The sequence below is a fragment of the Peromyscus leucopus genome, chromosome 3 (genome assembly GCF_004664715.2).
Source record: "Peromyscus leucopus breed LL Stock chromosome 3, UCI_PerLeu_2.1, whole genome shotgun sequence".
Lineage (NCBI taxonomy): Eukaryota > Metazoa > Chordata > Mammalia > Rodentia > Cricetidae > Peromyscus > Peromyscus leucopus.
Window position 1 is genome coordinate 124,520,709 of NC_051065.1, and position 19,249 is coordinate 124,539,957.

At 40.7% G+C, this 19,249-nt stretch overlaps 1 protein-coding gene across 6 annotated transcripts in view; it reads left to right on the forward strand.

The window, feature by feature from the left end:
- Positions 1-19,249, forward strand: part of Dennd5b (DENN domain containing 5B) — a 136,291-nt gene that overhangs the window by 99,638 nt on the left and 17,404 nt on the right. For 5 of the 6 annotated variants that reach the window (XM_028892419.2, XM_028892416.2, XM_037203962.1 and 2 more), the window contains 4 exons: positions 7,899-7,980; positions 12,035-12,163; positions 13,800-13,921; positions 17,508-17,653. In XM_028892419.2, coding sequence (XP_028748252.1) covers positions 7,899-7,980; positions 12,035-12,163; positions 13,800-13,921; positions 17,508-17,653 — 479 coding nt within the window. Of the gene's footprint in view, positions 1-7,898; positions 7,981-12,034; positions 12,164-13,799; positions 13,922-17,507; positions 17,654-19,249 lie in introns of those variants that run through there. The other variant, XM_037203964.1, reaches the window with a different exon arrangement.

The following is a 19,249-nucleotide window of genomic DNA, read 5'->3' on the forward strand; positions in this document are numbered from 1 at the left end:
GGGGTCTTACTGCAATGCTCAAGTTGGCCTCAAACTTTGTATAGATTCCACCTTAGTTCCACATGTAGCTGAGACTACAGGCATGTATCACCACACTCAGCTTAGGAATCAGATTCTTCAATTTATAGAAGATATCTCATGGTATTGATATCATAATTCTTCTGCTAATCAGAATTATATAAGATTCTTTAGGTCAAATAATACAACTATTCATTATCTTTTTCACAAAGAATTTGTGTTTTCTTGGCAGTGCTGATGATCAAACCCAAGGCATCAGCCATTGAGTCATATCCACAGCACAGATATTGATTTTCTTTATGCAAGATAACCATCTACTTCATAAAACGTAGAATTAACAGTAGGAAGTTAATAGAAATAAAGTGTTTTGGCTGGGTATGGTGGCAATTGGCTGTAATGTCAGTACTCATGCTGGGGTAGGAGGGTCATTTGAGCCAGTCTGAGCCACATGGTAAGAACTTATCCAAAAAAAAAAAAAAAAAAAAAAAATCCAAAACTGAAAAGGGATAGGGAAAGATTTTATAGTGAATTAGCCATTTAGGAACCATTATTTAAATTATAAATTCTTTCAAAAAATCAGAGATAAAAGTGGTTTCTTTTTTTTGAGAGATGATCTCACTGCGTAGCTCTGGCTGCCCTGGAACTCAGCATATAGACTAGGCTTTGACCTTGCAGAGATCCCCTGCCTCTGCCTCCAGAATGCTGGGATCAAAGGTACCACCACACCCAGCTGTAAAAAAAAATTTTGAATCCCTAACTTAGAATCAGTGATACAGCTCCGTGAGTAAAGGTTCCTCTGCCAACCCTGGAACCTAGGTTTGATCCCCAGAATTCATATGCTAGGAGAAGTCAACGCCACAGAATTATCTTTTGACCTCCACCTAAAGACCATAAAAGTGTGTGTGTGTGTGTGTGTGTGTGTGTGTGTGTGTGTGTGTGTGTGTGTTTGTTTATGTGATTTAAAGAAATGCATAAGCTATCCACCAACCTAAGAAATAAAACATTGCAGGCTGGGGATGTAGCGCAGTGGAAGGGTGCTTACCTAGCAAATGTAAGACACTGAGTTCAATCCTCAATACTGAAAATAAATAAATAAAATGAAAGAAGGAAAATAAAGGAACACCCTTGGGTTCATCCCCTATTCTTTTTCCTTCACTGTCTCTACCCAAGGAAGCACTACCCTACAGAGTTTACTCATTAAAAAAAACAAACAAACAGGAAACAAACAAAAACCCCTCACTTTAAATGTATTTTATAAGACAGCTAGGAATATGGATTTGATACTGCATTGCTTGGACCTCCTCTCAAAGACTTGTCAGTGTCCTGATGGCCTATGCTATAACTATATTTATACCAATTTAGATCCCTCATGTCCATCTCTTCTTCCTTTTTTGCTATATAGAAAGTAAAAGTACATTGGTTTATGTATCTAACAGAAATTGTAGCCATTAAGGATGAAAAGCTATATAAGCGAGGTAGCTTATCTAAATTTCACTTGACCATAACTAGAAGGCCAGTAAGTGGGTTTTACCCTGGTTAGAAAAGGAAGTAGGGCTGAGCATAGTGGTTATACCCACACTTCAGGTGTGAGAGCAGGAGGGTCTAGAGTTCGAGGCCATCCCTGGGGTATGTATTAAGACCCTGTCTCAAAAGAGAATAAATTCCTAGGAAGTAGCTGTTCATGGGGTGAAATGTTGAAAAGCCAGGTTCAATTGAGATGAGATAGATGCATTCAACTCTTATGCCCAAAAAGGCGTGTGAGAATGTTCAGAGGTTAGAATCAGCTGCTACTGGGCAAAACTCACAGCTTTTGTGCTTTTCACTGGCCAAATGTTGAGTGGTTCAGTTAGAAATCAGAGTCCTAAATATCTTCAGTGACCTCCAGTTGATGGTAGAATCAGCAAATTCTAAAGTGAAAGATAAATGAAAATGCATCAAAGGTCCATGCAGTTATGTCTCTGCTGTACTGCCAAATTGGTGAAGGGCTAATGATGTAAGAACATTGTTTTAGTGATCTCAGTAAGATTAATAAGAGCCATGTAACTTTTTTTTTTTTTTTTAATTTTAGACAAAGTCTCACTATGTGGCTCTGGCTGGCCTGGAACTACCTATGTAGATCTGGTTGACTTCAGATCTACATAGACCTACCTGATAACCTCTGCCTCCCACACCAGCACTTGCCCAGCATAACTTTAAAATATATATATCATATAAATTATATGATTGTATGTGTGTAAATGTCTTTGGAGGGCAGAAGAGGGCATCGAGTCTCTTGAAGATACAACTACAGGTAGTTGTGGGCTGCCCAACATGAGTGAAGGGACCAAATTTGGGATCCTCTGCAAGAGCAGTACACACTCATAAAGCTGAGCCATCTCACCAGCCCTAAGCCATACAGCTTTTGAAGTCTGTGTTTATTGTTTCAATAGAAGGGTGAAGTTTATGAACATTGCTCTAATACTTCTGGTGATTTAGCCTGTGAAGACTTAAAAATATTTTGTGGGCTAGAGATGTAGCTCAGTTGGTAAAGCTTGCCTAGTGTGTTCAAGGCTCTGGATTTGAACCCCAGCACCACACTAACCAGCTTAGTGGTACACACCTGTAAACCGGGCAATCTCGGCACTGTAGAGGTGGAAGCAGGAGTTCAAGTTCATCTTGGCTACATAGTTAGTTGGGGGCTGGCCTGGGCTAAATAACATTAAAAATGAGGGTAGGGTTGATGAAATGGCCCAGCAGGTTAAGATGCTTACCACCAAAGTCTGATAAACTGAATTCAGCCTGATTCCCACAGGTTGGCCGCTTGACCTCCATATATATGCCATGGCACATGTGTAAACACATGAGCACAACACACATACATATATTTAATAAATGTAATCTATTTTTATTTTGTAATAGTATGGCTGGGGATGTAGCTCAGCAGTAGAACACATCCTTAGCATGTGAAAGGTTCAGTTTCATCCCAATAGAATATGAATATGGGTGCACATACATTTTTTGTGTGTGTTTTCCAAGACAGGGTTTGTCTGTTGTAGTCCTGGCTGTCCTGGAACTCGCTCTGTAGACCAGGCTGTCCTGGAACTCACAGAGATCTGCCTGCCTCTGCCTCCAAGTGCTGGGATTAAGGCATGCACCACCACCGCCCAGCTTATTTTTTTTCATCCTTTCATCACATTTATTTATTTTGGTACGGCACAGGTGTAACATGTATGAGTCCTTGGTTTTGATTTTCATTACCCCCTCAAAAAAACAAAATTAAAGGAAGGTGATAATTGAAACATTTTACTTAAATACTTAATACTGGTTTTGAGTCTTGCTCACTCTGCTCTGACAGGCTATTACTCTTAGTTTACCCAACAGCTAGCCTTTGAATAACCTCTAATTTGATCAATTTATTTCTCCCATATCATCATAGTATCAATCCATTTACTAATTGAAAGGTGTAGTATTCTTTACTAAATCTCTCCCTTAAATAAAATTCTAAACTGACACTTAAGGTTGAAGTATCTGACCCTCCATTGCACATTTCCTTAGCATTTACAGAGCATACACTATACATTAGTTTCTCCAGGCCCTTTGTGTATTGAAGACCAGGCATGGTGGTACACACCTCAGAGGCAGAGGCAGATGGATCTCTGAATACAGAGTTAGTCACAGCTATATTGTGAGAATGTCTCAAAAAAGGGAATAATAATAGAAAGGTTAACCACTGTTGAACACTGAGCCTGTGGCTGAGAGAATATTTAAGAAAGATTTCAGACAGACATTTAAAACTATATCTTGAGAGCTAACTTTATACAGAGCACTAATCCAAACATTAGATCATTTAAACAAGATATCCACTCTTAACTATCTCTAGTTTATGGATAAGAATATAGAACATAGAGAAGTTAGTCACTCATCCAAGCATGGAAGTCTATTAATCCCCCACAGGGTTCAGAAACACACGTTCAACCATTAAGCTACTTCCAGTCTAGTGATAAACAGACAGTAATGGGGAGACAGATGGTAAAGAAGCGTTAAAAAGTAAGTTTTAGACTTAAAAATGCATGGCAGAGTAACATTGCCCCCTTCAGGGCTGCCGGGGAACAGAGGTGGAGCAGGACAAAGCATACCCTTCAAGGGCATGCTCTCAATGTCCTGCTTGACCAGGTCATTGGCCGCACCTTCTGGTTTCTGCCACCTCCCAGTGCCATCAGGCTGTAAGTCCATCAGTGAATTGATCACTGATTAGGCTTGAGTCCAGATGAATCAGCACCTTCCAAATGTCGTGCCACATGTGAACACTGTATTGAGGGCTAAGCCATAAACACAATTTTGGGGGGCACATTTCCTGTCCAAATTAACAGTTCCTATACCTACAGGACACCCATTGTGGAAGCTGCTGCTTTATTAAAGGCTTTATCATTATTCCTTAATTTATTTGTTTTGGTGCTAGGGTTGTACCCAGGCCTCACACATAGTATACAAGCACTCTGTCACCAAGCTGTACCTCCTGACCGCCTTTTGCTATGAGATCGCGTAAGCTATCTGGGTCCTCCGTTGATTCCCTCTAGCCAACTTGCTGATTATAGTTTCAACTCTTTCCTTCTGCTTCATAATCTTCTCCCACTTCTCAGCATTTTGTTTTGAGGTTGTTTAGTTTTGTTTGTTTGTTGAAACAGAATTTCTTGTTGCCAAAGATGACTTTGAATTGATCCTTCTGCCTCCACCTTCCAGATGCTGGGAATACAGGTGTGTGCCATTATACCGTTTCTCTTACTATTTTGTGACTATATTTTATGTTGTCATGTGGAATCATCAGTCATTCTCTGAGCCATTTGACTTTCTACCCCCAAAGAATAATTCACTTTAATAACACACTTAAGCTAGGATGGTCTCAATAGGAAGATAAATCTATCATATTCCCTGAAATTTCCTCAATGTGCATTACTTCCCTGAGTATCAAAGAGATTAGTCTTTAAAGTACCAGTTTGAAAACTACCTTCCTTAAACCAGATGTTGTGGCACACCCCTTTAATTCCAGCATTTAGAAGGAAGAGGCAGGTGGGTCTCTGTGAATTCAAGGACAGATAGCCAGGTCTATGTAGAGAGATCCTGACTCAGGGAAAAGAAAAGAAAGAAAATTTCCTCCCTAATCTGCCTATTCACTCCCACCTTGCATGGATGGATTGGCCTAACCACCCTCTGGAGCCCCCTTGTCATTTTACACCTGCTAGATAGGAGCCCAGCTATTTCACCAGGCACCAAAAACATAAAGATCCAATACACTAAAATTTTCACTGACTCTTCCTTGGTGTCATGGGCAGGAGACAAGCATCTGTTCCAGTATTGTATCCTCGCTTCTCAGCGTCAGTGGATCTAAAACATGAGAAGAATTTAGCTATAATATAAAGCAAAATCCACATTTTAAGTTCCATCCGTGTATTTGCTAAATGTGGTGCTTCAGTTTAGTTTCCGTTTACAGAAGAGAAAATGGAAATGAAGAAAGGATACAAAATTCCATCAAGGCCGGGTGGTGGTGGCACACACCTTTAATCCCAGCACTTGGGAGGTAGAGCCAGGCAGATCTCTGTGAGTTCGAGGCCAGCCTAGTCTACAGAGTGAGATCCAGGACAGGCACCAAAACTACACAGAGAAACCCTGTCTCGGGGGGAAAAAATCCATCCTATCTCATCAGAAGTGAGACTGAACATCTGTTTCCACATCATGGCCAGTGGTTGTGTGTGTGATGCTCCGTAAGTCACTGTCCTCCTTCCGTAAATGTTAACTGTGGAACTGGAGAGAGAGCTCAACAGTTAGGAACACTTGTTGCTCTTCTAGAAGGCCTGTATAGTGCGAATTCTAATTGGTCTTAATAATAAGAACCTGGAGTCAGATATTGAGGTAAATGCTGAAAGATCAGAAAAGTAAAGGAGCCAGCCACTAGAGAGACTTCTTGCCTCTGCCAAATCCTCAGACTTCCATACTCTCATCTCCAGGCAAGATTAATTTGTTAGAGCACAAACAAAATATCACCACAGACCTTGGTTTGATGTCCAGAAACCACATGATGGTTCACAACCATCCTTATCTCCAGTTCCTGGGGAGTTGATACCCTCTTCTGACCTCCATGGACCAAACACATGCCAAACATGCACATGGTGTACATATATACATGAAGGCAAAACACTCTCACTTATAATCAATCTAATTTTTAAAGGTTTTAATAAAGTGAAGTAAAGGTAGCATTTAAGCATTTAATTTATAAGAAAATGACTCACCAAACACGATGATGCACACTTTTAATCTTAACATTTGAGAGGCCAAGGGGAATAGAGCTATGTGAGTTGAGCCAGCCTGAACTACATAGTTCCAGGACAGCCAAGGATATAGAGTGAGACCCTGTCTCAAAATTAAAAAGAAAGAAGGAAAGGAAAGAAAATCACAGGCTGGAGAGATAGCTCAGCGGTTAAGAGCACTGACTGCTTTTCTGGAGGTCCTGAGTTCAATTCCCAGCAACCACATGGTGGCTCACAACCATCTGTAGTGAGATCTGGTTCCCTCTTCTGGCGTGCACGGGCACATGCAGGCAGAATATTATATACATATTAATAAACAAATCTTTAAAAAAAAAGAAAGAAAGAAAAGAAAATCACTCATATACCTTATAAACTCAATTTAAATACTCACTTTGCATGATATCTACATTGTAGTTAGGATTCTGAACTTTGAAGGAGGAATTTACCAGCCTAAAGAGCCAGAGCAGTTATATTAAAAAAAAAAAAAAAAAGCTGGGAATGGTGGCACAGGCTTTTAAACCTAACCCTCAGGAGGCAGAGGCAGGCCTAGTCTACAAAGCAAGTTCCAGGACAGCCAGAGCTGTTACACAGAGAAACCCTATCTCAAAAAACAACAAAAAAGAAAAGAAAGAAATCTTCCAAAGTTTAAACATTAAATGTTTTGAGCATGTTCAATCCCCAGAATCACATCAACAAGGCATAGTATCACATACATGTTGTCCTAGCATTCAGGGTTAGAGGACAGCCTTGGATACATGAGACATTGTCTCAAAAAAGCCATAAATAGTTTTCTAGTTGATAAGTCCAGAGATGAAGGCTCTCACATACTTAATAGCTTAACTTCTCAACATTGCCTTTGAGTAGTTATCCGGCACTATGAGAATGAATAGCTAAATGGCTTACCCTCGTGACCAGAATTTGCACATATTGCATTATTTGCTAGATGTACTTTCATAAAAATATTAGTTTTAAATTTCCAAATATAGCCACAGCTTGTTTAGAAAGAACACACCTGTTTACTGTGTTAAGAAAAGTATTAATACTAAATGGTCAGCCCTAAAAACATGCATACAAGTAACATTATACAGACTGATCAGGTCGTATTTATGTATTTAGAAATATGTATACATACACATATCTATGACAAAGGAGGCCATGAATCTGAAAGAGCAGAGGTGTGGGGATTGGAGGGTGCATACGGGAGGGCATAGAGGGAAGTGATATGTTTACATTGTAATCTCAGAAATTTTTGTTTGTTTTTGGTTTTTTGAGACCGGTTTCTCTGTATGTAGCGTTGGATGTCCTGGAACTCACTCTGTAGACCAGACTGGCCTTAAACTCACAGAGATTGTCCTATACCACCACCACTCAGCAATCTCAGAAATTTTTAAAATTTTATTTTAAAAGTATATGAATAGGCCAAGCATGGTGGTACACCCTTTCAATCCCAGCACTTGGGAGGCAGAGGCAGGTGGGTCTCTGTGAGTTCAGGGCCAGCCAGGGTTACAGCAGAAAGATCTGTCTTGAAAGAATTTAAAAATTAAAGTATAAATTCTTACTGTTATTTTCCTAATACTATGCTAATATTTTTCTACATAGTTGCCCTTGGACCAGAAAGAAGAAAATCTGACTCAGGAGTTATGTTACCAACACTCAGGGTCTCTCTTATTCAAGACATGAGGTATTTGTTACACATGCTGACGTGGTGACAACTGTGTAGCTTTCCCTAAACTGCTCGAGCGATTATAACTACACCTTTTGTTTATGTGTTCTGAAGAAAGTATTTTCATGATTATAAATATGGTTCTTTGTTTATTTTTATTTTATCTTATGAATGTTAGTGTTTGACCTTACATATATGTAAACCCTGTGCATGCCTGGTGTCCACGGAGTTCAGAGGAGGGAACTGGATCTCCTGAAACTAGAGTTAGGGGATGGTTGTGAGCTACCATGTGGGCACTGAGAGCTGAGTGCAGGTGAAGAGCAACAAGTGCCTTTAACTGCACAGCCGTCTCTCTGCCTAACTCTTAATTGTTTTCTATTGTACTGTTTTGTTGTTTTTTCTGACATTAAATAAAAAGGAAGATGCAGTTGGGAAAGAGTTTTCTAAAACAGCTCTAAACTATAACTTCTCTTTGAAAAATCTCTTAATGTTATCTGTAGATATAGATCAAAAAAATATCAACAGGTGGCTTAGCAGAAAAATTGGTCTCAGAATGATTCATTTTTTATGTTTTTTGTTTGCTTGCTTGTTTGTTTTTAGAGACAGGGTTTCTCTATGTAGCCCTGCTGTCCTGGAACTCACTCTGTAGACCAGGCTGGCCTCAAACTCAGATCCGCCTGCCTCCAAGTGCTGGGACTAAAGGTGTGCACCACCACTGCCCAGCAAGATATAGCTTTAAAAGTACAAATATTGAAATTCCAATTTCTTGCCAGGGAGTGGTGGCACACACATTTAGTCCAAGAATCTGGGAGGCAGAGGCAGATGGGTCTCTGTGAATTCAAGGCCACCTGGTCTACAAGGCAAATTCCAGGACAACTGGGGCTGTTACAACACAGAGAAACTGTCAAAAAAAAAAAAAAAAAAGAATGAAAAAGGTGAGGCTTTTTTCTTATAAACATTTTAAACACAATATTTAGTCAACACTTAAGATATAAAGTAACTGTAATACTTAATGACATTTTGTTCCCGGGCTAGGGAGATGGCTCAGCACTTAAGAACATTGGCTGCTCTTTCTAGAATTGAACCTGGGTTCAATTGCCTACCCACGTGGCAGCTCACAACTGTCTATAACTCCAGTTCTAGGGAATATGCTATCCTCACACAGATATACATGCAGGCAAAACACCAATGCACATAAAAATAAATCTTGAGAAAAAAAAAAAAAAAAAAGAAAAGAAGGGGGGGAAAAAGACTTTTGTACCTTTTGTGGTGGTATGTGTCTTTGATCCCAACACTTGGAAGTAGAAGCAGGGGGATCTCAGTGAGTTTGAGACCAGCCTGGTCTACATAATGAGTTCTAGGACAGCAAGGGCCAAATTAGAGAGACCCTGTCTCAAAACAAAAAAAACTAAAAGCCACTTACAACTTTTCTTAAAGGTATACTGTGTTGGTGTAATTTGTGTGTGTGTTCATATATGTGTGCATGCGTGTGTGTGTGTGTGTGTGTGTGTGTGTGTGTTTGTGTGTTTGTGTAGGCCAAAGGACAGCCTTTCATGTCTTTTCTTAAGCACCATCAACTTTGTTTTTTGATGCAAGTTCTTTCATTGTCATAGACCTTGCCAATTGGGCTAGGTGGGCTAGCTAGAAAACTCCAAGGATTACAAGTACTAGTCACCTCACTGTGTGTGTGTTTGGGGGGGTGGGGGTGTGTGTGTGCATGTGTGTGTGTAGGGGGGTATGGGTGTGGATGTGAGGGGAGAGGGTGTGGGTATGTGGATGTGTGTGTGTGTGTGTGTGTGGGTGTGTGTGTGTGTGTGTTGTGATGAGTCATGCTAACAAAGACTTTTCACTGGAGTTGGTTTTTACTATTTACCTTGTCTTCTTTTCTGATCTTCCTTTTCTCTGCTGTGAGGAAAACTGCTTAAGAAAATAAATTCATTCCTGTTGTATTCAGCATTGACTTCTACATAGAATTCTAACATATATATATATATATATATATATATATATATATATATATATATATATATATATAACAATAGTTGATACTGGTCACGTAGTTTTCTAAGTCTTTCCCTTTCCAAGTTTTAAGATTTATCAACACATTGCCAGGTGTGGTGGCACAGCAGCAGGTGGATCTCTATGAGTTCTAGGCCAGCCTGGTCTACATAGCAAGTTCTAAGACAGCCAGGACTACATAAACAGACCCTGTCCCCAAAAAACAAATAAAAAAATCAACGCAGTACTGCATGTCTCCTCTAATGCTGTACAAAGTAACTAAAGCGGTTACTTCAAATAAGATCTTGAGGGCCTGGAGAGATGATTCAGTGGTTAACAGCATACTCTATTCTCTCTCTCTCTCTCTCTCTCTCTCTCTCTCTCTCTCTCTCTCTCTCTCTCTCTCTCTCTCTGTGTGTGTGTGTGTGTGTGTGTGTGTGTGTGTGTGTGTGTGTAAAATTTAATTGATTGATTTTTATTTTATGTCCATTGGTGTTTTGCCTGTGTGTATGTCTGGGTGAGGGTGTCAGGTCCCTTGGAACTGGAGTTATAGACAGCTGTGAGCTGCCATGTTGGAGCTGAGAATTGAACCCAGGTCCTCTGGAGGGGCAGTCAGTGCTCTCAGTCCCAGTCTATAGTGTTCTTGCAGAGGACCTGAGCTTGGTTCCCAGCACCTGTGTCAAGGCAGCTTGCAATGTCTGCATCTCCAGCCCTAGGTAATCAAATACTGTCTTCTTGGGCTCTTTGAACACCTGAACTCATGTGCAAAGATACACCCTCCACCTCCATATGCACACATAATTAAATCTTCAAAACAAACAGAATGCAACTTGACTATCAAATAGTTTTGTTTTTATTCTCTTGGCTAGTCTGGAACTCTTAGAGATCTGCTTGCCTCTGCCTCCTGAGTGCTGGGATTACAGGCGTGTACCACCACGCCCAATGAAATGTCAGTTCTGATGTGCAACTAAATCTTGAGTTCCACACTAGCCAAGAGAATAAAAACAAAACCATTTGATAGCTGAATCTGAGAAGCTTTAACCTGCCCTCAAAATGTGTGTTACAGCAGTGGTGATGAATGCCTTTAATCCCAGCACTCAGGAGGCAGAGACAGGCAGATCTCTGAGTTTTAGGCCAACCTGGTCTACAAAGAGTTCCAGGACAGGCAAGGCTATACAGAGAAACCCTGTCTCGAAAAACAAAACTAACCAACAAATAAAAAAATATATTACCCAGGCTAGGCATGGTGAAATATGCCTTTTATCCCAGCTCTTGGGAGGCTGAGGTAAATGGATCTGTGAGTTTGAGGCCAGCCTGGCCTACATGATGAGTCCGAGGCCAGGTAGGGCTAAATAGTGAGCCCCTGTCTCAAAAATTAAACAACAAAAATGTGTATTACCCATTCTTCATCTAAAAATATAAAAGAACTTTTCTGGGCCCAGTATAGTTAATACTTTTTGGCTCTTTTCTAGCTTAAAGTTATCCTTAAAAAAATCTCTCCTAGTCTTTTATGACTGGGGATAAAGAGCAAATTAAGCACATCCTTGCTAATTTCAATAGTTACCAGTTTTTTATTTGTAAAAACATGAATCTAGATGGCATGGTTGCTCTCCTAAACTACTGTAAAGATGGTGTGATCCTACATATGACTTTCTTTAAGGATAATTTAGAAATGGAAAAATGTTAACAAATTGGACAGTAATTTTTGGCCTGTCTTCCTCCCCATGACTGGGTATTGCTTGTCATCATGTAACACCAGAACTTAGGACAAAGGGGACTAAACTGGGTGGTGGTGTCACTCACCTTTAATCTCAGCACTTGGGAGGCAGAGGCAGGGGGATCTCTGTGAGTTTGAGGCCAGCCAGGACTACACAGAGAAACTCTGTCTCCAAAAAAAAAAGACACTGATGTCAAAAAAAGGGGACTAATGTCATTTTGAGCTTTTATTTTGACTGTGATTTATTTGAATTGAATGGGATACATTATTTAAAGAAAAAATCATTTCATATAGGTTGTCTAAAAACAAAATGTATTTAAATGCAAAAAAATTTTTCTTGTTGGTACTGATTTTTAGGCATGTTCAAAACATGAGTGAGATCAAGACTGATGTTGGCCGAGCCCGGGCATGGATAAGATTGTCTCTAGAAAAGAAGCTTTTGTCTCAGCATCTCAAGCAGTTGCTCTCTAACCAACCACTGACCAAGTAAGACTCTGCTTTTCAAGACATTTGTTTCTGTGACTTGTGCTTACAAAGGAAATTAAATAAACTGACAAACTAGCACTTTCATCATAAATCGTGATTCATGAACATGTGCATTCTTTATAACAGGTGTGCTTTAGAAAATACCTTTGTCCAAAAAAAAAAAAAAGCCGGACGGTGGTGCACATGCCTTTGATCCCAGCACTCGGGAGGCAGAGGCAGGCAGATATCTGTGAGTTCGAGGCCAGCCTGGTCTACAGAGCAAGTTCCAGGACAGGCTCCAAAAGCTACACAGAGAAACCCTGTCTCGAAAAAACAAAAAAAAAAAGAAAGAAAAGAAAAGAAAAGAGAGAGAGAGAGAGAGAGAGAGAGAGAGAGAGAGAGAGAGAGAGAGAGAGAGAGAGAGAAAGAAAGAAAGAAAGAAAGAAAGAAAGAAAGAAAGAAAGAAAGAAAGAAAGAAAGAAAGAAAATATCTTTGTGGGACTGCTGAGATAACTCAGAGGCTAAGAACGCTGGCTGTTTTTCCAGAGGTCCTGAGATCAATTCCCAGCACATGGTGGCTCACAGACAAATCTCTAATGGAATCTGGTGCCCTCTTCTGATATGCAGGCAGGACACTGTACATACTAACTCTCAAAAAAGAAAATACCTTTGTAGAATGTTTGATTATTTCTGAGAGAGCACACCAGATTTAACAGCCAAAGACCAAATTATTGTTCTGATGATACATACCTATAATCCCAGCACTCTAAAGTTGTAGACAGGAGGATGAGAAATTCAAGATAATCCTCGGCGATATAACAAGTTTGAGGCCAGCCTGGACTGCATAATTAAAATAAAAATGGAAGCAGAAGAAATGGCTTAGTCAATTAAATGCCTACCGTATGAGCATGAGGACCCAAGTTCAGATCCCTAGCACCTACACAGAGAAAAACCAGATGTGGTAGCACAAGCCTATAATCCCACCTAGGTGTGGAAGGGTGGTGCACAAACAGGGGGATCCCTAGAGCCCATTGACCAGCCATTCTAGCTGAATCAGTGGACTCCAGGTCCAATGGAAACACTCAAGAAAACAGAGTAGAAGGGGCCAGAGGAATGGCTCAGCACTTACGAGTACAGCTCTTCAGCACACCTGAGTTCAGATCCCAGCACCTGCATGGTGAAGTGAGTGTTTGATGTGTGTGTGTGCCCCACATGTTTACAGTGCCACAGGAGCTCATAAGAGAATGCCCAACTCCCTGGGACTGGAATTAGAGTTATGAAATGCCATGTTTGTGCTAGGAATCAAATCCATGTCTTGGAAAGCAGTCAGTGCTCTTAACCACTTCACTACCTCACCAGCCCCAGGTTTGAGGGTTTTTTGTTTGTTTGATGAGTTGATCTTTAGTTTTTTATTTTGTTCAAATGCATGTATACAAGCACCACAGTGCATGTGTGGAAATCAGAGGATAACCTATGGATGTTCCTGGATGTTGTGTTCTCTCCTTCCCCCATGTGGGTCTCAGGTCATGAGAGTTGGCAGCAAGTGCCTTTACCCACTGAACCAGCTCACAGGCTCAGAAAGCTATTAATTCTAAATCATGAGTTTTAAGAATGAATATTGTAACTGCTATTTTGTGCTTGTCTTAACCTTTTTCAGGAAGCTTTATAAGCGTTATGCTTTTCTACGTTGTGAAGAAGAAAGAGAGCAGTTTCTCTACCATCTGCTGTCCCTCAATGCTGTGGACTATTTCTGCTTTACCAGTGTGTTCACCACTATCAGTAAGTGTGGAGAATTGACTCTTAAGTGAACAGTTTCCAGGTGAGCAGGCATGGTGGCAAATGCTTGTAATCCGCACACTCAGGAGGCTGAAACAAGAAAATTGCCAGTAGTTCAAAACCAGTGAGTGTGGGCTATATATCCTGACCTTTTCTCAAAAACAAAACAAAACAAACAAACAAAAAAAAAAAAAACAACTGAGGGGTGGGGAGGTTCTCAAGTCACTCTTGGAATAAAAGTATTCATATTTCCAAAAGTGAAATCTATCATAATACATGGAGGATACTGATAACCCCTCAATCTCCATTTAGGAATGTGGGGGACTCCCCAGCCCTCTGCTGCCAGCCTGTGTAAATGACTCACTGAAAGAATTACCCTAGCCAGGTGGTGACACACACCTTTAATCCCAGCACTAGTGAGGCAGAGGCAGGCAGATAGCTGAGTTTGAGGCTAGCTTGGTCTACAGAGTGAGTTCCAGAACAGCCAGGGCTACACAGAGAAACCCCATGGGGGGCCGGGTGGGAGGTGTGGGGGGAGAAGGAACCTACCCTGGGCTGTTAGTTCCTGCCAGAACCAACCTGCGTCCTAATCAGAGGACTATCTCACAGCTCACTGTAGCAGTGGAAGGCTCTGCTGAGACCTCAGCAAAGCTCTACATTTCGCTCTCCGTCTTGATTTCCTCTTCACAGGTTGATCCTAGGAGCAAGCACCGTGTATGCTCATTTCTGTCTCAGCATCTGCTCTCCACAAAACCCAATCTGTGACAGAAAATGTTACCTAGGACAAATGAGAAATGCATAGAGCTGCAGTCTGTGGTGGTGGTGGTGGTTGTTTTTGTTTTTCTTTCTTTCTTTTTTTTTTTTTTTTTTTTTTTTTTAAAAAAAAAGGCATAGTCTCTCCAAAATCTCAGTAAACATCACTGCCATTTCACTGGCTAGAATTATGCAGGCTTTGATTTTTGGTCTCTGGAAGAAGCAGATAAGGAAAAAGGGAGTTGGGGTGGGCATTAATAGGGCCAACTTAAAATGTCTATAATAAGTAATAATCTAATAATTGTTCATTCAGTTAGTACATGTGTAAGAATCTAAGTTGTTAAAGGTAAAACTGTAACTCAGTTGTAGTGCTCTTGCCTACCATGTGTGAAAATATGGCTTTAATCCCTAGCAGTGTTTTAAAAAAAGGTCTAGCAAGGCGGTGGTGGCACACGCCTTTAATCCCAGCACTCGGGAAGCGGAAGCCAGCCTGGTCTACAGAGTGATTTCAAGTAGAGCCAAGGCTACACAAAGAAACCCTGTCTCAAAAAATCAAAAGAAAAAGTCTGAAGACTGTGCGTGTAGCTCTTATAAACCCTGCTAAGGCAAGAAGATCAAAAATTCAAGGCTTGCCTAGCCTACACAGGAAAGTTCTATCTCAAAAGAAAGGGGGAGCCAGCAAGACAGCTCAGGGGGTGAGGACGTTTGCCCCAAAGCCTGACAACCTGAGTTTAACTAGAAAGAGACGATTCCCAGAAGTTGTCCTCTGAGCTTTACACATGCACCAATGAAGCTGTCTTACTTTCTGGACCTACTTTTCCACCCTCATCTGTGTATGCTGCCATTTGGACCATGTACAGTGTATCACTACTCAAAGAGGACAGTATATATTCTGTGTGGGAAGAATCCACATTCACAACACACCAAGGTGACAAGTATAGGCACAGGCGCGCATGCACACAAATTTTTTTTTTTAAAGATTGTAAAAGAAAAGAAAGGTGACTTAAAATGGCTAAAAACATGGTCATTCTCAGCTCTTTTCAAGGCCAGAATGAGATACATAAATCAAGTCTCAAACAAAGGACTAGCAAGATGTCTCAGCAGAACAAGGCACTTTGCACACAATCCCAGTGACCTGAGTTCAGTCCCTGGCACCTATGGAAAGGAGGAAAGAAAACCAATTCTGAGACTTGTCCTCTAACCTAAGTACATGAGCCATGACACACATGTACCAACACTCACTCAGGCACATCACATACACAATTGTAAAATGCCTAAGAACGTCTAAAATATTCTGTGTCTGTAGGTTTCTCTTTATCTGAGAAACTTTGAGTTGAGGCATTGGAATGTATAAAGAAGTACTCTGGTGTCCTTGTTTCCTCTCTGTGGCCATGACAAATATCATGACCAAAGGCAAACTAGAAGAGGAAAGAGCTTATTCCAGCTTAGAGGTTACAGTCTATCATTGAAGGAAGTCAGGGCAAGAATTGGTATGATGGTGTCAGATCCCCTGGAACTGGAGTTACAGTTGTGAGCTGCTGTGTAAGCGCTGGGAATTGAACCCAGGTCCTCTAGAAGAGCAGCCTGTACTCTTAACCACTGAGCCATCTCTCCAGCCTCCTGGGTAAATTCTTAAAGCAGAAACCTTAGAGGGGTGCTGAACTGGGCTTGTCCACCAAGAGGTAAGCACCCTGGTTACTTTAACTGGCAGCTTTATATGGCCGAAGAAGGGAGTCTCAGTTGAGGACTTACCCAGATCCTGTTAGCCTGTAGGCATGTCTGTTACGGGTGTGTGTGTGTGTGTGTGTGTGTGTGTCCCTGCCTTGTCTGTTACGGGTGTGTGTGTGTGTGTGTGTGTGTGTGTGTGTGTGTGTGTGTGTGTCCCTGCCTTGATTGTAAATTGATGTTAAGAGGTCCCAGCCCACTGTGGGTTGCATTGCACCTGCACAGGTGATCCCAGGCTGTATAAAAAAAGCTAGCTAAGTGTGAACCCATGAGTGAGCCAACAGCAGCATTCTTACATGATTTCTGCTTTAAATTCCAAATTTTCTCATACTTTTACATTTAGCCAAGGTCCATGATGCCATGGCGACATCTAGTAGTGAGGCCATTGGAAAGGCTTCATGTATATCTCAGCACATCTGGCTCTCCCAAATTCCTTGTGCATATGAGTTACCTCAATAACCTAATCCTAGCATTCTATAGGAATTGGTTCTCTCTTTCCACTGTGCAGGTTCCAGGATTGAACTCAGGCTATCAGGCTTGATGACAAGTACCTTTAACCACTGAGCCACTTCACTGGCCCTCATGAGTATATCTTAAAAATTGATCATAAAAAGCCAAATATCAGAGGCTAAAGAGATGGTTCAGTGCCTAAGAACACTTGTTCTTGCTGAGGACCTAGGTTTAGTTTCCAGCACCCACATAACTCTAGTACTATGACTCCAGTTCCAGGAGTCTGACTCTATCCTTTGACCTCTGTGGTCACTAACACAGATGTGGTGTGCATACATGCATGCAGGCAAGACATCCATGCACATAAAAATAAAATAGCTGATTGGTGGTGGCGCACACCTTTAATCCCAGTACTTGAGAGAAAAAGGCAGGCAGATCTCTGTGAGTTTGAGCCCAGCCTGGTCTACAGAGCGAGTTCTAGGACAGGCTCCAAAGCTACACAGTGAAACCCTGCCTCCATAAATAAATAAATAAATAAATAAATAAATAAATAAATAAATAAATAAATAAATAAATAAATAAATGGCAAAGTATATCTTAAAAGCATCTAGTTCTGGATAGTTGTGATTTTTTTTAATTCACTTCTGTGTTTTTCTTTCAGTGATTCCTTATAGATCAGTGATCATTCCAATTAAAAAGCTGAGCAATGCGATCATTACATCAAACCCGTGGATCTGTGTCTCAGGAGAGCTAGGAGACACAGGAGTAATGCAGATTCCAAAAAACCTGCTTGAGATGACTTTTGAGGTGGGTTAACTAATGCCTTTTGAGTTCTTTAGAAGAACTCTGGTTTTGCTTTTTCATTGAAACAAATGAAATAAAGGAGCATGCAAACATATAGGGTCATTTGTTATATCCTTATTGTCTGAAGAGGCTTACACTAGTTTGCTTTCTATTTTCATTGCTAAACCCTGTTTTTCTACTGTGGTAGGCTTTACCAGGTCCTGTTCCTTGATTCCCAGTGCCTAACACAGAACATGGCAAACAAAGAATGTTAAATACATGCTTCCCCTGACGTGGTTCTCTAAGACCAGGGAACTGATGTCCATGCTTATGGCTTTTGAAGCACAAAGGGGCATTTATAGAATTTTGTTTTGTTTTGTTTTGTTTTTCAAGACAGGTTTTCTCTATGTGACAGTCCTCGCTGCCCTGGAACTCACTCTGTGAACCAGGCTGGCCTTGAATTCAGAGATCTGCCTGCCTCTGGCTCCCAGGTGCTGGGATTAAAGGCGTGTGCTCTAGTAGAGTATTTCCATATGTTTGAACCCATATTCAGGTTGGTCCTAATATTTGAGGAGTAAAATAACCTCTTTTATTTCAGGAGAGAAATAGTACTAACTGAATGTTCTATGCTCATCCAAGTTCCTTGGGGCCCAGGAATAGCCATTTTCACTTGGAATCATAATCCATAGCCCAATGGTCCATTTGGTTTTATGTATGTGGCAGACTCATCTATTTGTGTGTAAAAGTTAAAAACCTTGGTTTTTTTAGCCTACCAGTTGTGGAACAAAAACTGTATTGTAAGTCCCATCTTCTTTCTCGCTCTCCTTGTAGCTACATTTCTCAGCAGGGTCACATGATGCCTTTCACTGATACACAAAGAAGACAAATGCTTTTAAAACTTGCAGCTCTGATGTTTCAGTCCAGCTTATAGTCAGTCGTGATCCTCTCATCATCAGATTTTTTAAGTCAGAATTTAATTAGCATCCATTTTTTGCAATTCCTCTTACCATTGCTTTCTGTACTTGTCGACAAAGGGCCAGCAAGGACACTAATAACCACAGTTCATTCATAATTTCACATTCTACAGTTGTGGTACCTGGTGTTAATTGTAGTCCAAAAATATAAAGTGGAACATTCCAAAAATAAAAATTCATAAAAGCTGAGCATGTGGTGTATTCCTATAACCTTGGCACTTGAGAAGCAGAGACAGGAAGGTCAGAAGTTCAAGGCCATCCTCAGCTACATAGCAGGTTTGAAGTCAGCCTGGGTTACATGAGTTTGTGTCTCAAAAAGCAAAAAAATAAAAATAAAGAGCCAGGCATAGTGGCACATACCTAGAGTCCCAACACTCAGGAGATAGAAGCAGAAGAATGCTGCAAGTTCAAAGCCATCCTGGGCTACATAACAAAACTGTCTCAGAAACAAAGGAGAAATTAAAAATTTTGAGTGTGGGAGTTGTTTACACATTCTTGGTTTTTGTTACAATGGAACAAACCCAGGGCCTTACACATGATCTGCAAGAATTCTACCATTGAGCTATACCCTTAGTCCATAATTTATAAGTTTTTTGATTGTAAACCATTATAAATAGCACAATGAAATCTGTGCTGTTCCTGTGTC